General features: G+C 46.5%; 1 protein-coding gene across 1 annotated transcript in view; it reads left to right on the top strand.

Moving 5' to 3' along the window:
* The first annotated feature begins 751 nt into the window (after positions 1 to 751).
* SHISA9 (shisa family member 9) overlaps positions 752 to 16,351 on the top strand; it is a 216,259-nt gene continuing 200,659 nt past the window's right edge. The window contains exons 1-2 of the mRNA XM_033167846.1: positions 752 to 1,753; positions 13,825 to 13,952. Of these exons, the coding sequence (XP_033023737.1) occupies positions 1,128 to 1,753; positions 13,825 to 13,952 (754 nt within the window). The 5' untranslated portion in view covers positions 752 to 1,127. The remainder of the gene's footprint in view (positions 1,754 to 13,824; positions 13,953 to 16,351) is intronic.

Genomic DNA, 16,351 nt, shown 5'->3' with positions numbered 1-16,351 from the left:
GGGCCACAGGCAGGGGCAGGGCCAGAGGCAAGGAGGACAGAACAATATTTTACCTTTGTGCAGTAAACTAGTTTCTGCGCACACACGCACTTACACACACCCCTTTCTGTTCAGATAAGCAAGAGGCATTATCAGTGCTCCAGTTTCTGGGTTTCTAGTAAAAAAAAAAAAAAAATACCCCAAAGTAGTCCCCCATCCCTCAAGTACGGAGTTTGCCCACTCCTGGAATAGACTGGTTCTGAAAGATGCTGGAGGAAGTGGGGGGCAAAAGCAAACTGGCCCCAAATCTGCTATAGATGTGCTCGCTCTGTATCTCCAAGTTGCTTGCCCCACCCGCTCAGAGCCTTTGGTTCCGACCTAATTCTCTGGCCCGATTGCTTTCCCACCGGTGAGGTGGGGGCACACGCAAACTGTTCCTGGCTCCCATGCAGTTCTATTAGAAGAAGCTGCAATCTCCTCCCCTCTCCTCCTTGCAGGAGAGGCCGGGGAGGGCGCGCGTCTTCTAGCAAGAGAGTTTCCCTGCTGGAGAACTTGGCGAGGTCTCCTCTGCCCGTTTGTGTGCGAGCTGGATGGCAGCTGGAGAGCGAAGCCAGTTGAGTCGCGTCCTCCCCTCCCTCTAAAGACACCATCACTTCTCCATCTCCCCGCCCCTCGCAACCACCTACCGCTGCAAAACCGCTCTGCAGCCGCTGCTGCTGCTGCCACCACCCCGCGCTCCGATTTCCCCAGAGGCCCCGGTGCCTCCTCTTGCCCCTTCCGCTCCCCTCGCCGGGCACCCTCCTCCGTGCTTTTGGACCCTCACTCATCCACGCTCGCTTTTCCTGCCTGTCTCCACGCTCCACAAGTGCCGCGCACAGTTCACTCCCCGCGCTCTGAGGCTTCGGAAGGTGGGGTGGGGGGAGAGAAAAAGAACGAGAGAGAGAGAGAGATTGAGAGAGAGAGGGAAGAGGTGGGACTGGCACCCCCGCCCCCCAGCTCCGCATGCTCGGCAGAGGCGGCCCTGCAAAGCTGCGCGGCCGCTAGGAGCTTCCCAGCGCGCTGAAAGCCACGGAGCTGTCCACGGTGCTGAAACCCCGCGCGGGCTGCCAGGCGAGCGGGCTCCCCGCGGTTGCCCGAGAGCCCCCTTTATGTGCAGTTCTTGGCGCATCGCAGCAGCGTTGAGCGGCTTGAGTTGCGGCGGCGGCGGCGGAGACAGCCTCAGCTCGCCCGGGCTGGCGCTGAGAAGGATGAAGGGCTTCCTCCGGCTGTTCTTGGGCTACTTGGTGGCAGACCTCCTCACCCTTTTGTGCCGGGCGCAGGAAAAAGCCGGGCAGCACTTGGGCAGCATCGTGATGCTCTCCGGGGGGAACCAGAGCCGAGAAGGGGAGCAGCACGTCGACGCCTCGGAGCCGCCCCCGACCCCGGAGGAATGCAGGGGCTACTACGACGTGATGGGCCAGTGGGACCCGTCGTTCAATTGCAGCGTCCGGGAATACCCTTTCTGTTGCGGCACTTGTGGCTTTCGCTTCTGCTGCAAGTACCGGAAGGGCCGCTTGGATCAGGATATCTGCACCAACTACATCAAGCCCCCCTGGCTGAACGGGCGCAAGACCCCCAACCGCCCCGTCGACCCTTCCCACGACCCCACCCGAGACAAAACCAACCTCATCGTCTACATCATCTGCGGGGTGGTGGCTGTCATGGTATTGGTGGGCATCTTCACCAAACTGGGGCTGGAGAAAGCGCATCGACCTCAGAGGGAACACATGTCCAGGTAAGGCGAGACTTAACCACCTTTTTTTTTTTTCGGATGTTGTGTGGTGGGGGCTGACGACCCTCGAACTCAACCCGAGCACAGAGGCGGCCACCTGCCCGAGTCTCTTTGCGCGTGTTGAGCCTAAGAAAGAACTCCCACTGGCGTTAAAAGCCATGACAACAAAACCACCGTCGCTGGAGTCCCCCCCCACCTCCCCACTTTCTTCAGGGCGCGCTGGTGCCCTCTCTCACCTTCGATGGGGCATGTAATAGTAGCCACCCCCTGGTGTGTTAGCCAGATGCTTGCACGGGGATTAACGCACATGTCTTGGCGCAGCGGCGGCAGAGCAGCTCCAGATAGTGAAAAGATTGGGTGAGGGGCGCGCGCGCACAGAAGCTCACTCATGACAGGGAAGCGCAGCAACAGCAAAAAATAAATGTGGCGTTTAACTCGGCTTGCGAGGTCTGCCAGTAAAACTCTCTCTCTCTCTCTCTCTCTCTCTCTCTCTCTCTCTCTCTCTCTCTCTCTCTCCCCACACACACCGCTTTCCAACTGTTGCGCTTACGGGGCAAACTTCTCTGCAGTGGCTTGTAAACACTGTCTTTCTCTCTCACACACGCCCCTTCATTTGAGCATCTCCTTGGTTTCCAGGTACAAAGCGGGCACAATCTCAGCTCGCAGGTGCTTGAGCCTCCACACCTAAGAAACAGAACCTGTTCCCTAACACTGAAAGGAAAGGATGAAGCACAGCAGGGAGATTGCAGAGAAGGACCCCAGACTGAGGGTCTTGATGAGACAGAGGTTCATATAATATCTCGCTTTACAATGAGGCCAATGAGGAGGTGGACTGGCATCTCTGTGTTGTGTTGCATTCTTTGCATCTATCAAGTAACTGGCTGTTTCAGATCAAATATAACACACACACACACACAATGGCAAATTAAGCTGATGGGTGCTGCTTTAACCACAAGCTGGCGATCAGTCAAGTGGGCACAATCCCACTTTTGGCTGCCTCTCCCTGACATTCTAAACACACACACACACGCACACACTCCCCCCAAATTGTGTCAACAGTAGAGAATCAAAGACCCAACCCGTTTGTCAAATCATTCGGTCTGTCTGATTCATTATGCTAATCTCCAACACATGAAAGCAAAACAGATGGGGAAAGACATTTGCAGATAAAATAAAAACAATTACAAAAAAAGAGAGAAGCAGCAGCAAATAGCTCTATTAAATTGATCCCAGCATAGCTAGGGGAACTTTCAAGATGAAGGCTGGAGTTGCCAGGATGCCTTCAGATGGACAGGGCTGTTGTACTCTGGAAAGGTATAACTCAAAGGTAGTCTGGTTCCCCATCTCTTCCCGGTCTCCTCCTTTCCCCTCCCAAGGACTCTGCACCTGGAGCATCTCCTTGTCCAAGATCCTGCTATTGCTTTGTGATTAACAGCCTCCCCCTGCAACGAGACACCCAAAATAGGATTCAGAATGCATCACCCGTTCTTTCACTAGCAATTATTTGCTATTTATAAACTGGCTGATGGGTGATCATTTTTACTACCAAGGAGGAGAGCAGCAGAGCACAGGAATTCGCAGGCAACCCAACACACTGTGAATCCAGGTTTACAAGTGGAGGGGTATCCAAAAACGCCCTCGTGGGCTTGAGATGGCTCAGCCACTAAATGAAGGCCAAGAGCAGGTGGAGAGTGAGATTCCATTCTGTCCTCTGCCCCTCGAATTTTGGCAGAGGTTTGGGTACCCTACTCCCCCCCGCCTTTGCTTCATTAGTGTCTACATGGACAGGTATGTTGAAAAGGTGACACGGTGACAATGAGCAGGACAACCTCTGAGCTAGGAAGGGGAAATGATTGTTTGCCCCTGGTTAATTTGTGGCAAGTGCAGGTGCTCATTGTTCAGATGTTCAGTTCCATGCAAAGATTGTCTGCAGAGAAGCAGGAGCCTCCCAGCAACTCCACCTATTTCCCCTTGTGGGTCTTTTATGCTTGGAACTCTCTCTCTCAGGCTCTTTAGATGGAGCTACCCAGGGAAGGACCGTAGCTCAGTGCCTTTGCATGCAGAAGGACACAGGTTCAATCCCCAGCATCTCCAGGTAAGGCTGGGGAAAATCCTCTTCCTGAAACCCCAGAGAGCTGCTGCCAGTCAGTGCAGATGGCACTGAGCTAGATGGACCAATGGTCTGACTCAGTATAAGGCACCTTCCTATGTTCCTCTTCGACCCCCTCCTTAAAATCCATCATTTATACAAATCCCATGCTTAACTTCTGCCCGCCTTCCCCCAACATCTTTTCCCAACCTCAAGGAAGTCTAAATACTGTATCCCAGAAAGGGGAAGATTAGGCATTATAAATAGCGGTCTTCAAATATCTGAGAGAGATGGGGCTAATTCATCCCCTGTTAATCTAGAGTATAGGACTCAAAGCAACAGATTCACATCCCAATAAAGCAAATGGCAACTAAACATTAGGAAATATGTCCTGGTGATAAAAAGCTGTTCAGCATTGGAATAGAGTATTTCAGGAGGTGAGGGTTTCTCCTTCATGAAAGGTGCTCTTTTTTTGCAGAATTTGGATGGCTGTTTATCGGTGATGCTGAACTCATGGATTTTCTACAGAGAAACTCCGAGGTCTCTTCTAACTCTAGAATTCCATGCATTTGCCTAATTTCCCCCTTTATTGCTTTTGCCACACTTCTCTATCCCTTCCAACCTATCTTCTTCCTATTAGCAAAGCTTCCTTGGGGACAGCTGCCTTTTTGTGTATGTGCTTATTCTATAAAGTTTATATATATATATATATATATATATATATATATATATATATATATATATATATATATATAATCAAACATTGCATACCCTAAACTGCTAGTTTATTCATGCAACAGAGCAGCTGGGATTGAGTACACTTCAGCAGTGAGATGGTTGCCGGAGTGATTCTCAAGGACGGAGATACATAGGAAAACATGTCCAATGAATGTACCATTTTTGGATGAGCCGATAGCTCATAGGAGAGCACATGGAATGCATGTAGAAGGTTCTGTGCTTGAACCTTAGTATATCTAGCTGAAAGGGACCCCAGGTTGTTTCTTTAAACAGGATCACAGGTCCTTTTCTGCCTGAGACCTGGAAAGCTGCTACTGGTCAGCAGACACAGTTATAGCCTATATGTACAAATTGTCTGACCTAGTATAAGGCAGCTTTTACTGTTCATTAAATTTTGCTCAGGAGCAATTCTCTGGGCTGAAACTTCTGCAAAGCAACTGGGGTCCTCTATTGACAAGTTTTCCTGGCACATCTCTACGCACTTGCAACTGCTGGAATTATTCCAGGAGTCATCGCTGGGCTGCAAAGGGGTCCACAGTAGCTCCCAATACTCCTCATTCCTTAGTGAAGGTGCTTATCATTACCTTTCTCATTGATCCTCATCCAAACTTAAACGTCTTACCTGTTTCAAATGCTGTTGAAGGAGGGAAGCTGTACGGTGTTCACTTACAGAAATCATAATCCCTCAACTCCCTGTTGCTCATCTAACAGTGGTAAGAAAGTTTCTGGTGAGATGTTGCTACTTAAGCTAGCGGATGAGATTCGTAAGGGGACATGTTTCAAACCCCTTCTGGACAGCATCTGTCAAGATTAAATGGCTAGTCATCAACAGGGTCCTCTATTGTTGCAGATTAGTTAGTTCATGGTATGTGAACTCCACAGTGCTCTTTTGTCACCTGGTCTCCAAACTTAGGACCAGAAGCAGTTGATGAAAAGAGAATGATATGATGGAAGGGAAGGATCAGAATCAGATGCCTGCTTGGTATATATTCATGAAAAATAACCAGGTGGGAAGACTTTAAAGATTTCTGGGGTGGGGGGAGAGTACATTCAGGGGACAATTATCCAACGAGCTTAGGAAGGCATAGGACACTTGCCACCAGGAATTCATTGTAATTAAGTAAAACAGGAATGTTACATGTTTTCAATACAGGAGAGGGACAAATACTGGTACTGGTGTTATCAAGGCAGCACTTTGGGGCAGATGTCCCAGGGCAATGCTCAGCAGAATGAGCAGTGCTGGTGTACCACAAGGAAAAAGAAATTAAGCAACACACATTATCTTCTAAAGAGGAGTTCCCATTTGACCATTAAGTCAAGATTGTAAAAGTACCTAACTCCACTGTCAGGGACCAAAATATTGTATCCATCACTATGTTAACATTCCCTTTGCTGTTCTATCTGGCTCTTCCATCTACTTCACCTCATTCATTTTGTGTGGCCCAAAGACTTTGGGGGAGAGAAGTTAAATACTCTGGCTTGTCCAACAGAGCTGGGTCACATTTAAAGTGCTCTGCTACTCCTTTAAACAGTCATGGCTCCACCCAAAGAATCTTGGGAACTGTAGTTTGTTAAGGGTTCTGAGAGTTCCTAAGAGACACCTATTCCCTTCACAAAGCTACAATTCTCAGAGTGGTTAATCCTTCTTCCCAGGGAACACAGGGACTTGTAGCTCTGGGAAGGGACTAGGGGTCTCCTAGTAAATGTTAGCACCCTTAACAAGCTACAGGTGAAATCATACCACAGGAGAATAGAGGGCTATCATTACTTCTCCCGATATGGACACCATTCTTACATTGATGCAGCCTAGAATTACGTTGGGTAAAATACCACCCAACAGAGAAAACACCTGAATCTATAGAGTTGATGCTATCACATGGCCTCAACCTGTAGGGTGATACATCACACAGCTGCAGCAAATACATCCCTAGTGTTCTGCCACCTTGACTGCAGAACCTTTTGACACACATCAGAGCATCTGATGAAGGCACGAGCCAAAATGTTTTGTTACAAGAATGTAGCATCTCTGTTTTGTTAGTCACTGAAATAAGTAAATGGTCCCAGGTTCAATCCCCAACATCTCCAGATGTGACTGGGGAAGACTTCAATCTGAAACCCTGGATGGAGAGCTGTTGCCAGTCAGTGTAGACAATACTGGGGCCAGTGGTCTGACTCGGTATAAAGCAACTTCCGAGATTCCTAAATTCATCCTACTAGGGTCCAGAGGAAATGTGTCTGAAGAGCTGCTTGGTGCTTTAAAAATCCCATCTCATGCGTAATCACTGATCTAGACAAGAACTTTAGGAGGTAGACTGGGCTGGAAGAAAGCAACCTGCCCAAGGCTCCATAGGGAGCTTCATCGCAAAGCAAGCATTTTGATCTGGAGTCTTGTAACGTTTTGCAGGCGATCAGTGCCTACTAGCCATGATGAATGTGTTCTGCCTTCACTGCCAGAGGCAATATGCCTCTGAAAAGCAGTTGCTGGGAATCACTAGTGGGAAGAGGGCTTCTGCACTCAAGTCCAGCTTCTGGGTTTCTCACAGGCATTGTCAGAGACTGATAGGGCTAGGAGATTGACCCAGCAGAGGGGACCAGCGATTTATGGGGTTTGGCGCCCGTCAAAAGGCAGGAGCAAGGGCAGGGGGAGGGGGAGGAGGAAGAGTCAGAGCATTCTGAGATGGAGGAAGGCACATGGAATGTGGTGGAAGACGCAGAGGCTGTTCCAGTGACAGACGGGTCAGTAGATTGCTCACCTTTCCCTGCCCTACTGTCTCCTAGAACCAGAAGGGGCTTGAAGTGGGACAACTTCCATGACAAAAAAGTCTCAGGTTGCAGGTGTGCAACCTGTCAGGGCAGGGTATATAAACTGGCAGAGAGGAGGGCAACCTTTTGGTGCAACTGCTCCCCAGGGTGCAGATCTGAGGGACAGCCATCTTGTCACTCGAAGTGTGTGTGTACGCACACACACATCTGGAGCACTGTGGGAGTTGCTGTAAGTGCTTGTTTTGTCAATGAAGACTGAACTATCAGACATATAGGTATGCCTTCCTTAGCTGGGTGGGCCAGGAGGAGAGGCATATAGCTGGGAGAATAAATTGCTGGACTAAATGGGGCTTTGACTCGATCAAACAGGCTCTTCTTATATTTCCTCCCAGTAAGCGGCAGGAATAAAATCAATCAATGTCCAAGATTGGCCTGTGGTTGATTTGAAATCAATGTTTACCCTTGCTCAGAAAAGTAGCATTAAAAAAAGAGAAACTTTAATAACAGGAATTTAATAATGGAACTTTAGCTGTGATCTGCAATAAGCGATCCTTTTAGCTCAATCATGTGCATGCTTACTCAGAAGTTGACTTCAGTGGCATTTTCTTCCTTGCAGCAGCTGAAAGATTGTCTTGGTAGCGATCTGCGATAAGAGAATGAGGAAGTCCATTTGGACATGACAGAAACAATGAAGTGTTTCAGGAGCTTGGAAGGGAAGTTGAAGCTCTTGCAGAATAAACACAAACAATGGGGAATTGGATGGCTGGTGCATGGATCAATCTGTACACCAGAATTGCAAATGTGTTTAAGAATCGTTCACTCTCTCCACCGTAACTCCACCCCAATCAATAGCCAGACAATACCTTTTTGGGACCAGTCAAACTGTCCCAAAATAGAGACCAAACTTTTGAATTCTCCAAAACGATTCATCAGGCGAGATGTTAAGCAAAACTCAGGCATAGGTACTGCACTTTCATGCATCAAACCAAGGCAATGGCCTCATTCGTAAGAACAGAATACGAACCTGCTGGATCAGGCCAATGGCCCAACTATTCCAGAATCCCGTTCCCACAGTGGCCAACCAGATGCCTGTGGGAAACCCACAAGCAGGGACATGAGCACAACAGCACCCTGACCACTTAGGATTCTCACCAGCTGGTATTGAGGGGGATACTGCCTCCAACAGTGAAGGCAGAACATAGCCATGGTGGCTACGAACCAGCAAGCCTTGTCCTCCATGAATTTGTCCAATCCTCTATTAATGCCATCCAGGTTGGTTGCCACCATTGTCTCCTGCGTCGATGTGTGTGTGATTAGCATCCCCTGGGCTCCTGCTCACTAACTCACTGGTCATTGCTGTTGCTGCTGCTCTTCTACTTAGGCATGGCTATTGAACAGGGCTCATGGGACCCCCTTCCTCAGAGCAGGCAGAGAGGCCGCCAGGGCTGCTGCCAGCAAAATGGTTCAAAAGTAAGCACAGTGGCGGTGGTGGGAGTGAGGAGGGGACGAGTGAAAGTGACAGCGGTGAGAGAATCTGCATGGCTACTCTGCTGGCTTTGGAAGAAGCACACATTTACACAAGCATTCCCTTGACCCCACTCTCCTGTTTTAATGGCTGGGCTACAGCGATACCTCGGTATTCATACGGCTTGGCTCCCGAACAAATCGGCTCCTGAACACTACAAACCTGGAAGTGAGTGTTCTAGTTTGCAAACGTTTTTCAGAAGCCGAACGTCCAACATGGCTTCTATTGCTTCCGATTGAGTGCAGGAAGCTCCTGCAGCCAATGGGAAGCCACGCCTTGGTTTTTTAACTGGTTCGGGAGTTGAATGGACTCCTGGAATGGATTAAATTCGAGAACCAAGGTAGCACTGTACCTCTTTTTACACTCTATCTTCATAGCTGACCATTATCCTTGATATCTAGTTTTTTATTTGCATATATTTTGGGTAGAATCCATTGCAGTGCTAAGGAGATCATTCTGGCAGTGTGAGCATTTCTGCTTGCTTGGTGAAATGAACTCCCCTCTCCTTCCCCTCCCCCCATGCACTGTTCTGGGGGCACTCCTGACCCCCCCCACAGAGCCAATGCGGGGGGGGGGATGCATGGGGCGCCATGTGGAGGTAGGAAAGCCCCATTGCACAAGCAAGAGTCCTTGTATTGACTTTGGCTAGTGAAGAACATGAGTTGACTTCAGCTCCTAGTTTGCATGTAGATATGTAGGGAGGAGTATTCATTCACAGGAGACCCTACTGGCAGCTTATGTAAATCAGGGATGGGGAGCATGTGGTCCCTTTGCTGTTGCCCAATTGCCAGTGATGATGAGAGTTGTAATCCAACAAAAACGGGAAGTTCCCCATTGCCACTATAGATTCTCTAACCTGATTGCAAGCCAGGGTAGTACAGAGACTATGAATATTAGCAGCAAACAACAAAGCTCCCGTGAATTAATTCTCCAGGAACAAGTCGAGATATTGTTGCAGGAAATGCCTCCGCAGACGGCATCTAAAATGTGGATGTCCTACACATGTCACACACTTGGCTGGGAGTCTCTGGCCACTCATATGCATGTGTTTGGGTTTCAAGAACCAGGCACACATTTTGATGATGCCCATGCTATTTGGGTTTCTTGCAGGAATTGCATTGTGTGGGGTAACTGCAAGAGGTCTTTTGCCAGGCTGCGATGGCCTCCTTGTCTCAGCTCCTCAGTTTGCAAGTTTGTTCTGTTTCCAGTGTTCAAGCTGGGAGTGCTGTTGCTAATGTAGCCAAAACATATTGCATATATTGGATTCCTATTGTATGTTAGCTCAATGAACAAGACATTCTTCCAAGTTTTCTTCAGCCATTCTCCCACTGTTGGAGGTTTTTTTTTGTTTCTCCTCTCCAAAACTGAGTAATGCAGTTATTGTTACTAAGGTTTATAAAGCTGAAGAGGTTTGAATTATTAAAATGGATTAAATCTCTCTGTTGTCCCAGTGCAATAAATCAACTCAAAAAACAACAACACCTGCCCATCTTCTGCTTAGAAACGTGATGGGGAAATGCACCAAAATGCATCGCAAACAGAGCAGGTGCAGAGTAGTGGCTCAAATCTCCATGTTGGCCATGAAGCTCACTGGGTGACCTTGGGCCAGTCACTGCCACTCAGCACAACCTACCTCGCAGGGTTGTTGTGGGGATTAAATGAGGAAGGGGAAAGAACCATGTACACTGCCTTGAGTTCATTGGAAAAAAGGGTTAGATGTAAATGTGATAAATAATAAAGTGTGGGGCGAATGGTTAATGGGAAGGTGTATAACCATCACTCAAACAAACCAAGAGGGATTCAGGAGGAAATGTTGCTTGTCATATGACAGCCTTGGAAGCAAAGAATCAAGATGAATGCTCAATAGCCAGACACAGTCTAACCTCCACTTAAGTGAATCAGGATGAGTGCTCAATAAACAGGTCATGTGGAGGAGCCTTAGATTTGCCACATTTCTGCTTCCTGCCTCCCTGTCCCAGCACACAGCCGTCTCCAGCATTTTTGTAAAATATATGCAGCTACCTTAAGCTTTGGCAATTTTTCCTGTCTCAAAAATCCTCTCTGAACTGACTGGATCTGTGGTGTGTGTGTGTGTGTGTGTTTTGTGGATTATTCAGGATCGGTCTATAACTTGAGGCTGTATTGGGATAATATTCCCCTCTTAGGAGCCTATTAATGTACACAGCTCTTTGGGATCTTTGCTAGCTGTGAGTTCTTCCTCTGCTATGTAGGCCAGCTCTGCAGTGGCGGGTCTTGAAGATTTGCTTCTTATTGAAGTGTCATTTCAAAATGCCCAAACTCATTCTGGCTACCTGCTCTTACGAATCTTTCTCCTTCTTCTTTTTTAACTGGATCAAGCAAGCACAACCCACACCTTTCTATTTATTTATTTTTAATAAAAAGAACCTGGTGATCAGAAATCCATCTGACATTTAAATGACATAATACTGCCCCACAGTCAAGAATCACTAAGTATCATGTGTAATTAGCTTGCCATGCACATTAAAAGAGACTTCCAACAGTCTGAGAGTAAAAATAAAAAGATGAAAATAAACAATCTGGATTAATATTCTCCTCCCCTTTTTGCTGCACGTTTCTGCCAGTAGCATCTAGACTTGGTAAGTGGTTATATAATCTATGCTACCTAGAAGGCTCCAGCCAGACCAGGGACCCTGGCATGGTTTAAATCAGTGGTTCCTAAAGCTTTTATTTGGGGGGGGGGTCATTGCCCCTGGGTTCTATAAATCCATCCCCGGTGCCCCCTACCCTATAAAAAGCATAACCAGAACAGCAGTCTGCACGACCCACTAAGGGAGATAATAACACAATAGAATTCAAAACAGTCGTAATCAATTCACATTTATTGAAGAAGAAGAAGAAGAAGAAGAAGAAGAAGAAGAAGAAGAAGAAGAAGAAGAAGAAGAAGAAGAAGAAGAAGAGTTTGGATTTGATATCCCGCTTTATCACTACCCGAAGGAGTCTCAAAGTGGCTAACATTCTCCTTTCCCTTCCTCCCCCACAACAAACACTCTGTGAGGTAAGTGGGGCTGAGAGACTTCAGAGAAGTGTGACTAGCCCAAGGTCACCCAGCAGCTGCATGTGGAGGAGCGGAGACGCGAACCCGGTTCCCCAGATTATGAGTCTACCGCTCTTAACCACTACACCACACTGGCTTCCAATTAAAACTATTTCATGCTATTAATTCAACAAACCTGATGAACTTGATCCAGTGATAACAGCTTTTCAAAGTCTGATAGTTATTTACATCTCCAGTGCCCTCTTGCTACACGCTTGCCGCTTAGCAGACCGGGTAATTTTTTTGGATCCACTGGTTTAAATCATAGGTCTCCCGTCAGTGGGTCAGGACCCACAGGTGCGTTGCGAGGCCACACCAGATGGGTCTCAGCAAAGCTGTTGCCAACATGTTGCATTCCATCTTAGGCTGATCAAACCAAAAGAGCACTACAGGACCAGGACACGTTCTGATGAGATGCTCATTTTATCAATTTCCATGAGTGCTGGAGTATGGCAGGAGAAAGACACGAGCCATTTTTAAAATAGATATATATTTCTGGGCAACCACATGCTCATTCCATTCTCCTGCCATATTGCAGGACTGGTTTTCATTTAGTAGTAATTTTTTTTTGGGGGGACACCTCATAAAAACTAGGCTGCCCAAAGTGATTTATTACCAACTACGAATGGGGGAGAAATTTTATTTTAAAGGCGAACCTAACCTAACTAGCACTTGCTTTCTGAAACAATACACGGACTCTTTGGAAATTCACACTTGTGCAGATGTTGCAAGCAATGTGTACAACTAGGTATACATCGGGGTAAAGTGTGCATACAATACTGAAAATACCATACTCAGATGGATCATGTCAGGGAAAGTTGCTTTGCAAAGATGTGTATATTAGGCAAAACAGCAAACAAAAATGTGTATATCAGGAGAAATTTGCACAAACATGTTGATGAATTTCCTTGGGGATTTTTTTTTTTTGAGGGGTGGGAGGGTGGGGAGCAAACCAATGCAGAATTGTGGAGAACTGAACTGAGGAAATGTGAAACCGAGAGAAACTGAAATGAACAGATTTGCCCATCCTTGTGCCTGTAGAGTTTGCCCAACTTTGCCAGCTGTGTAAAAGTTGCTGCAGGTGGCGAAGTTGGAGAACATCTCGCCCGTTTCTGTGAGCATAAAGTGGGGTGAAATTCTACTGGAGGCAATGCTTCTGGGTGCTTTATAAACAAACCCATGAGAATCCAGAATGAGGGAAAGATATAGCTTCAGATGACATCATCAAATCAAATCAGTTTGAAGGTGGTATATCCTACCTTCACTTGGGAGGTCTTGGGAGTTGGCCTCATCCAAAAGTGTGTTCACCTCCAGCAAAACCACAAAACAGACAGAAGTAGCATTTGAAGAGTGTGCCCGTTCATGGATTCTTCCCCTGAGTCCTCACTTCGGAAATGAACATTCCAAAAAGAAGCTTCCACTGCTCTGATAACAAGTTGTAGCCGCCACAAACTGTTGCAGTATATCTTCCCATTCAAATATGAATATTCCTGTCCAGGGTTCCAGCCAGCCATGTGTGAACACTTCAAGCATGACATTCTACTGTTTCTCTGGTTTTCTTTTCCACCATTCCATATCTCCTGGAATTGACTGAGCACCCCCAGTCTTCATTGTGTGCCATTTTTTAAAAGGAAATTAAAAAAAACCTTTAGCTTTTGTTTTGTATTTCTCGTATCTCAGGAGGCACCCAACTTGGTTGATACCTCCATTTTGTTTTTAGTGGTTTAGTTTGGGCTTCGGTCCCATTGGCATGGGCACACAAAGTTTGCTGTTAGTGGGAAGGGATCTACCAAAATTAAAATTTGAGAGTCAATTTCCAGGGCAGGAGAGAGCCAAAGGTTTTGTGGAAGGCTGCATCTAATTCTTTTCCCACCATTCTTTAGGGCTCTTGCTGATGTTATGAGACCAGAAGCTCCCTGCACAACAGATCACATGGAACGAGATCTCAACATTGTGGTCCACGTGCAGCACTATGAGAACATGGAAACGAGACCTCCTGCGAACAACTTGCGTGAGTTGCATTGTCTTGGTTTTTGCTTGGTCACGGTCAGAGATGTTTACAGCTGTGGGAGCCAGTAAATGGGTTCTTGCCAAGGAGAAAGGATCTTTTATTGCCTTGTCACTGAATTCGATAGCAGTAACGGCTATGCCTTGGCAGCCAACAAATGCTTTCAGAGTCTGGATTTCACTTTTTGTTTGTTCGGCTGTTGTCCCTCCGCCCCCAATATTTTCATCCCCTTCTGAAAGAGTTATCTTGAAACATTTATGCAATAGTTTGTTCTTGGTTTTATGCTTCACCTCAGAAGGACAAACATGCAGCATATTCATTTGGAAGTAGGTCTCGGTAGGTTGTGCCCACTGCTAGTCCTACTCTGAGTATGCCCACTGAAATCAGCGGACATGACTAATGGGCCCATTCATTTCAGTTGATCTACTCTGAGTAGGATAGTTCATGGGACTGACTCCCAAGGACTCAGCTGCTGCCAAAGGCAGAATTAACAGAGGACTCAACACTTTGCAAAGTTGTCAAAAGAAGGATTATGGATTTTGGCTGAAAGAAGGATATTTGCTGGGAGGCCAGAGCTGAAGTAATGTAGAGATATCCCTCAGGCAGTGGAAAGGTTTATGATGTGCTGCTGTGCATCTTCAGTGTATAAAACGTACTTTAAAATGAGGATATTATACATTTGGATCTTCATGTGGACAGATCTTGCTGCTGCTTTCTCTGCCAGATTGTTGGGGGATATTGCTAGGGGATATTCTCTGTCCCCCACTATAAGGATGAAAAAATGTGTCTGGCAGGGGAATCCTATGTATGCCTACTAAGAAGTAAGCCTGGCCAAATTCAGTAAGATTTACTCATAGGTAAGTACATATAGGATTGCATTCGTGTTTCAGCAGTGGGAGGAGAGGGAAGTGGGATTTGGGCATGGATTAAACCCTTTGAAGGATCAGGACCTTCCCTTTTATATGTTTGTATGCTTGTTGTTGCCATGTTTGGGCAAAACATCTGCTGGAGAAAAGTATTTACATGGTTACATAAAGCCAACACTTTGAAATGTCTTAGAAGACTGCATTTTTTTGACAGTTCAGCAATGAGGCTTGAATGTATTTATGCCTAAAGTAGGAGAAAGTTTCTAATAGCCAAGTTTCAGTTTCATCCAACAAAAGCTTCCATGCCATTCCCCCCCCCCATCAGCAAATGCAAGTACAAGAAAAGTGCATTTGGTAGGGGGGAAAACATTTTAAATAATTACATTTGGAGAGAAGATGGAGCAGTACAAAAGAATGGTGGCTGGCTGGCGATGACTGCTCCAGCCCACTTGGTGTTATTCAACTTCCAAGAATATCTCAGGCAAGAATGTAAATGGAAGGTCATGAGTTCAAACATTTGACATGAGTATTTAGACCCTCAGTGCACTGAGTTCTTTTTTTAAAATTGGAAATTGCTCTTTAATGTATTTATGGCAAGTGGCAAAACGCTTATTTGGGCAATTATTCATTAGCTTTTCGGGACCTCTTGAAATGTTTTATGCCGCAGGGAGGGGAGGGTTGTTTTGCTGATACCGTCAGAGTTGTTTCAAGCAGTTTCTTAACAAATACTCCCCTCCACCCCGGAATAAGAAATCTCAAATGGTGTCAGTATTTGAAATGCAATATGAACACTTTCCCATACAAGTCCTTGTGGTTGGAATTGGCGATTGTCGAAGTTTGTGGTGAAGGTGGGTTGTGATGTTGTGAGAGTGGGTTCTGCAAATGTGATGCAGCTCCCTGCTTGAAGTCATTGACCCTTAGGCTATATCTGCATCTGTCTTAAGTTGGTTGGCAATTGGTGCCTGTTGATTAAAACATATGTGGAATGTGCGATTGAGTCACAAGATGATGGACAGGCATTACTGGAGATGGAATTGCATAATGCAGTAGCTAAAGGCCATTTTGGAACATGGAGATACATGCTTGTTGAAGAGGCACATCTTATGAAATGAGAAATGACTGCAACCTCTGTTGTCCCCCCCCCCCCACTCAGAAAACTGCCTATTTTGCTCTGTTTGATGGGTTTTTCTTACATACCACATGTATGGTTCCACTGATGATGACAGGTAGAACAGGAGTAGCCAACACGGTGTCATCCAAGTGCTTTGGACTACATCTCACATCATTCCTGGCCATTGGCCACCCTGACAGGACCTGATGGGAACTGTAGTCCAACAAAATCTGCAGGACAACACATTGGCTACTATTGATGCATAATACCATGCTTTTGTTTTCATCTTACATGCAGTTGGGATGGATCACGTTCAGGCTTCACTTTATACCTTTTCCATCCATATTCCTTTTCCCCCTAACCTCTGCCCACTGTCCGATTCCTCTCTTTTCCTACCCACTCAATAAATTGGTCTTTTATCCCAG

The sequence above is a fragment of the Lacerta agilis genome, chromosome 13, assembly GCF_009819535.1.
Source record: "Lacerta agilis isolate rLacAgi1 chromosome 13, rLacAgi1.pri, whole genome shotgun sequence".
Taxonomy (NCBI): Eukaryota; Metazoa; Chordata; class Lepidosauria; order Squamata; family Lacertidae; genus Lacerta; species Lacerta agilis.
Note: the sequence above shows the minus strand (reverse complement) of the source record. Positions and strands in the feature narration are given on the sequence as shown.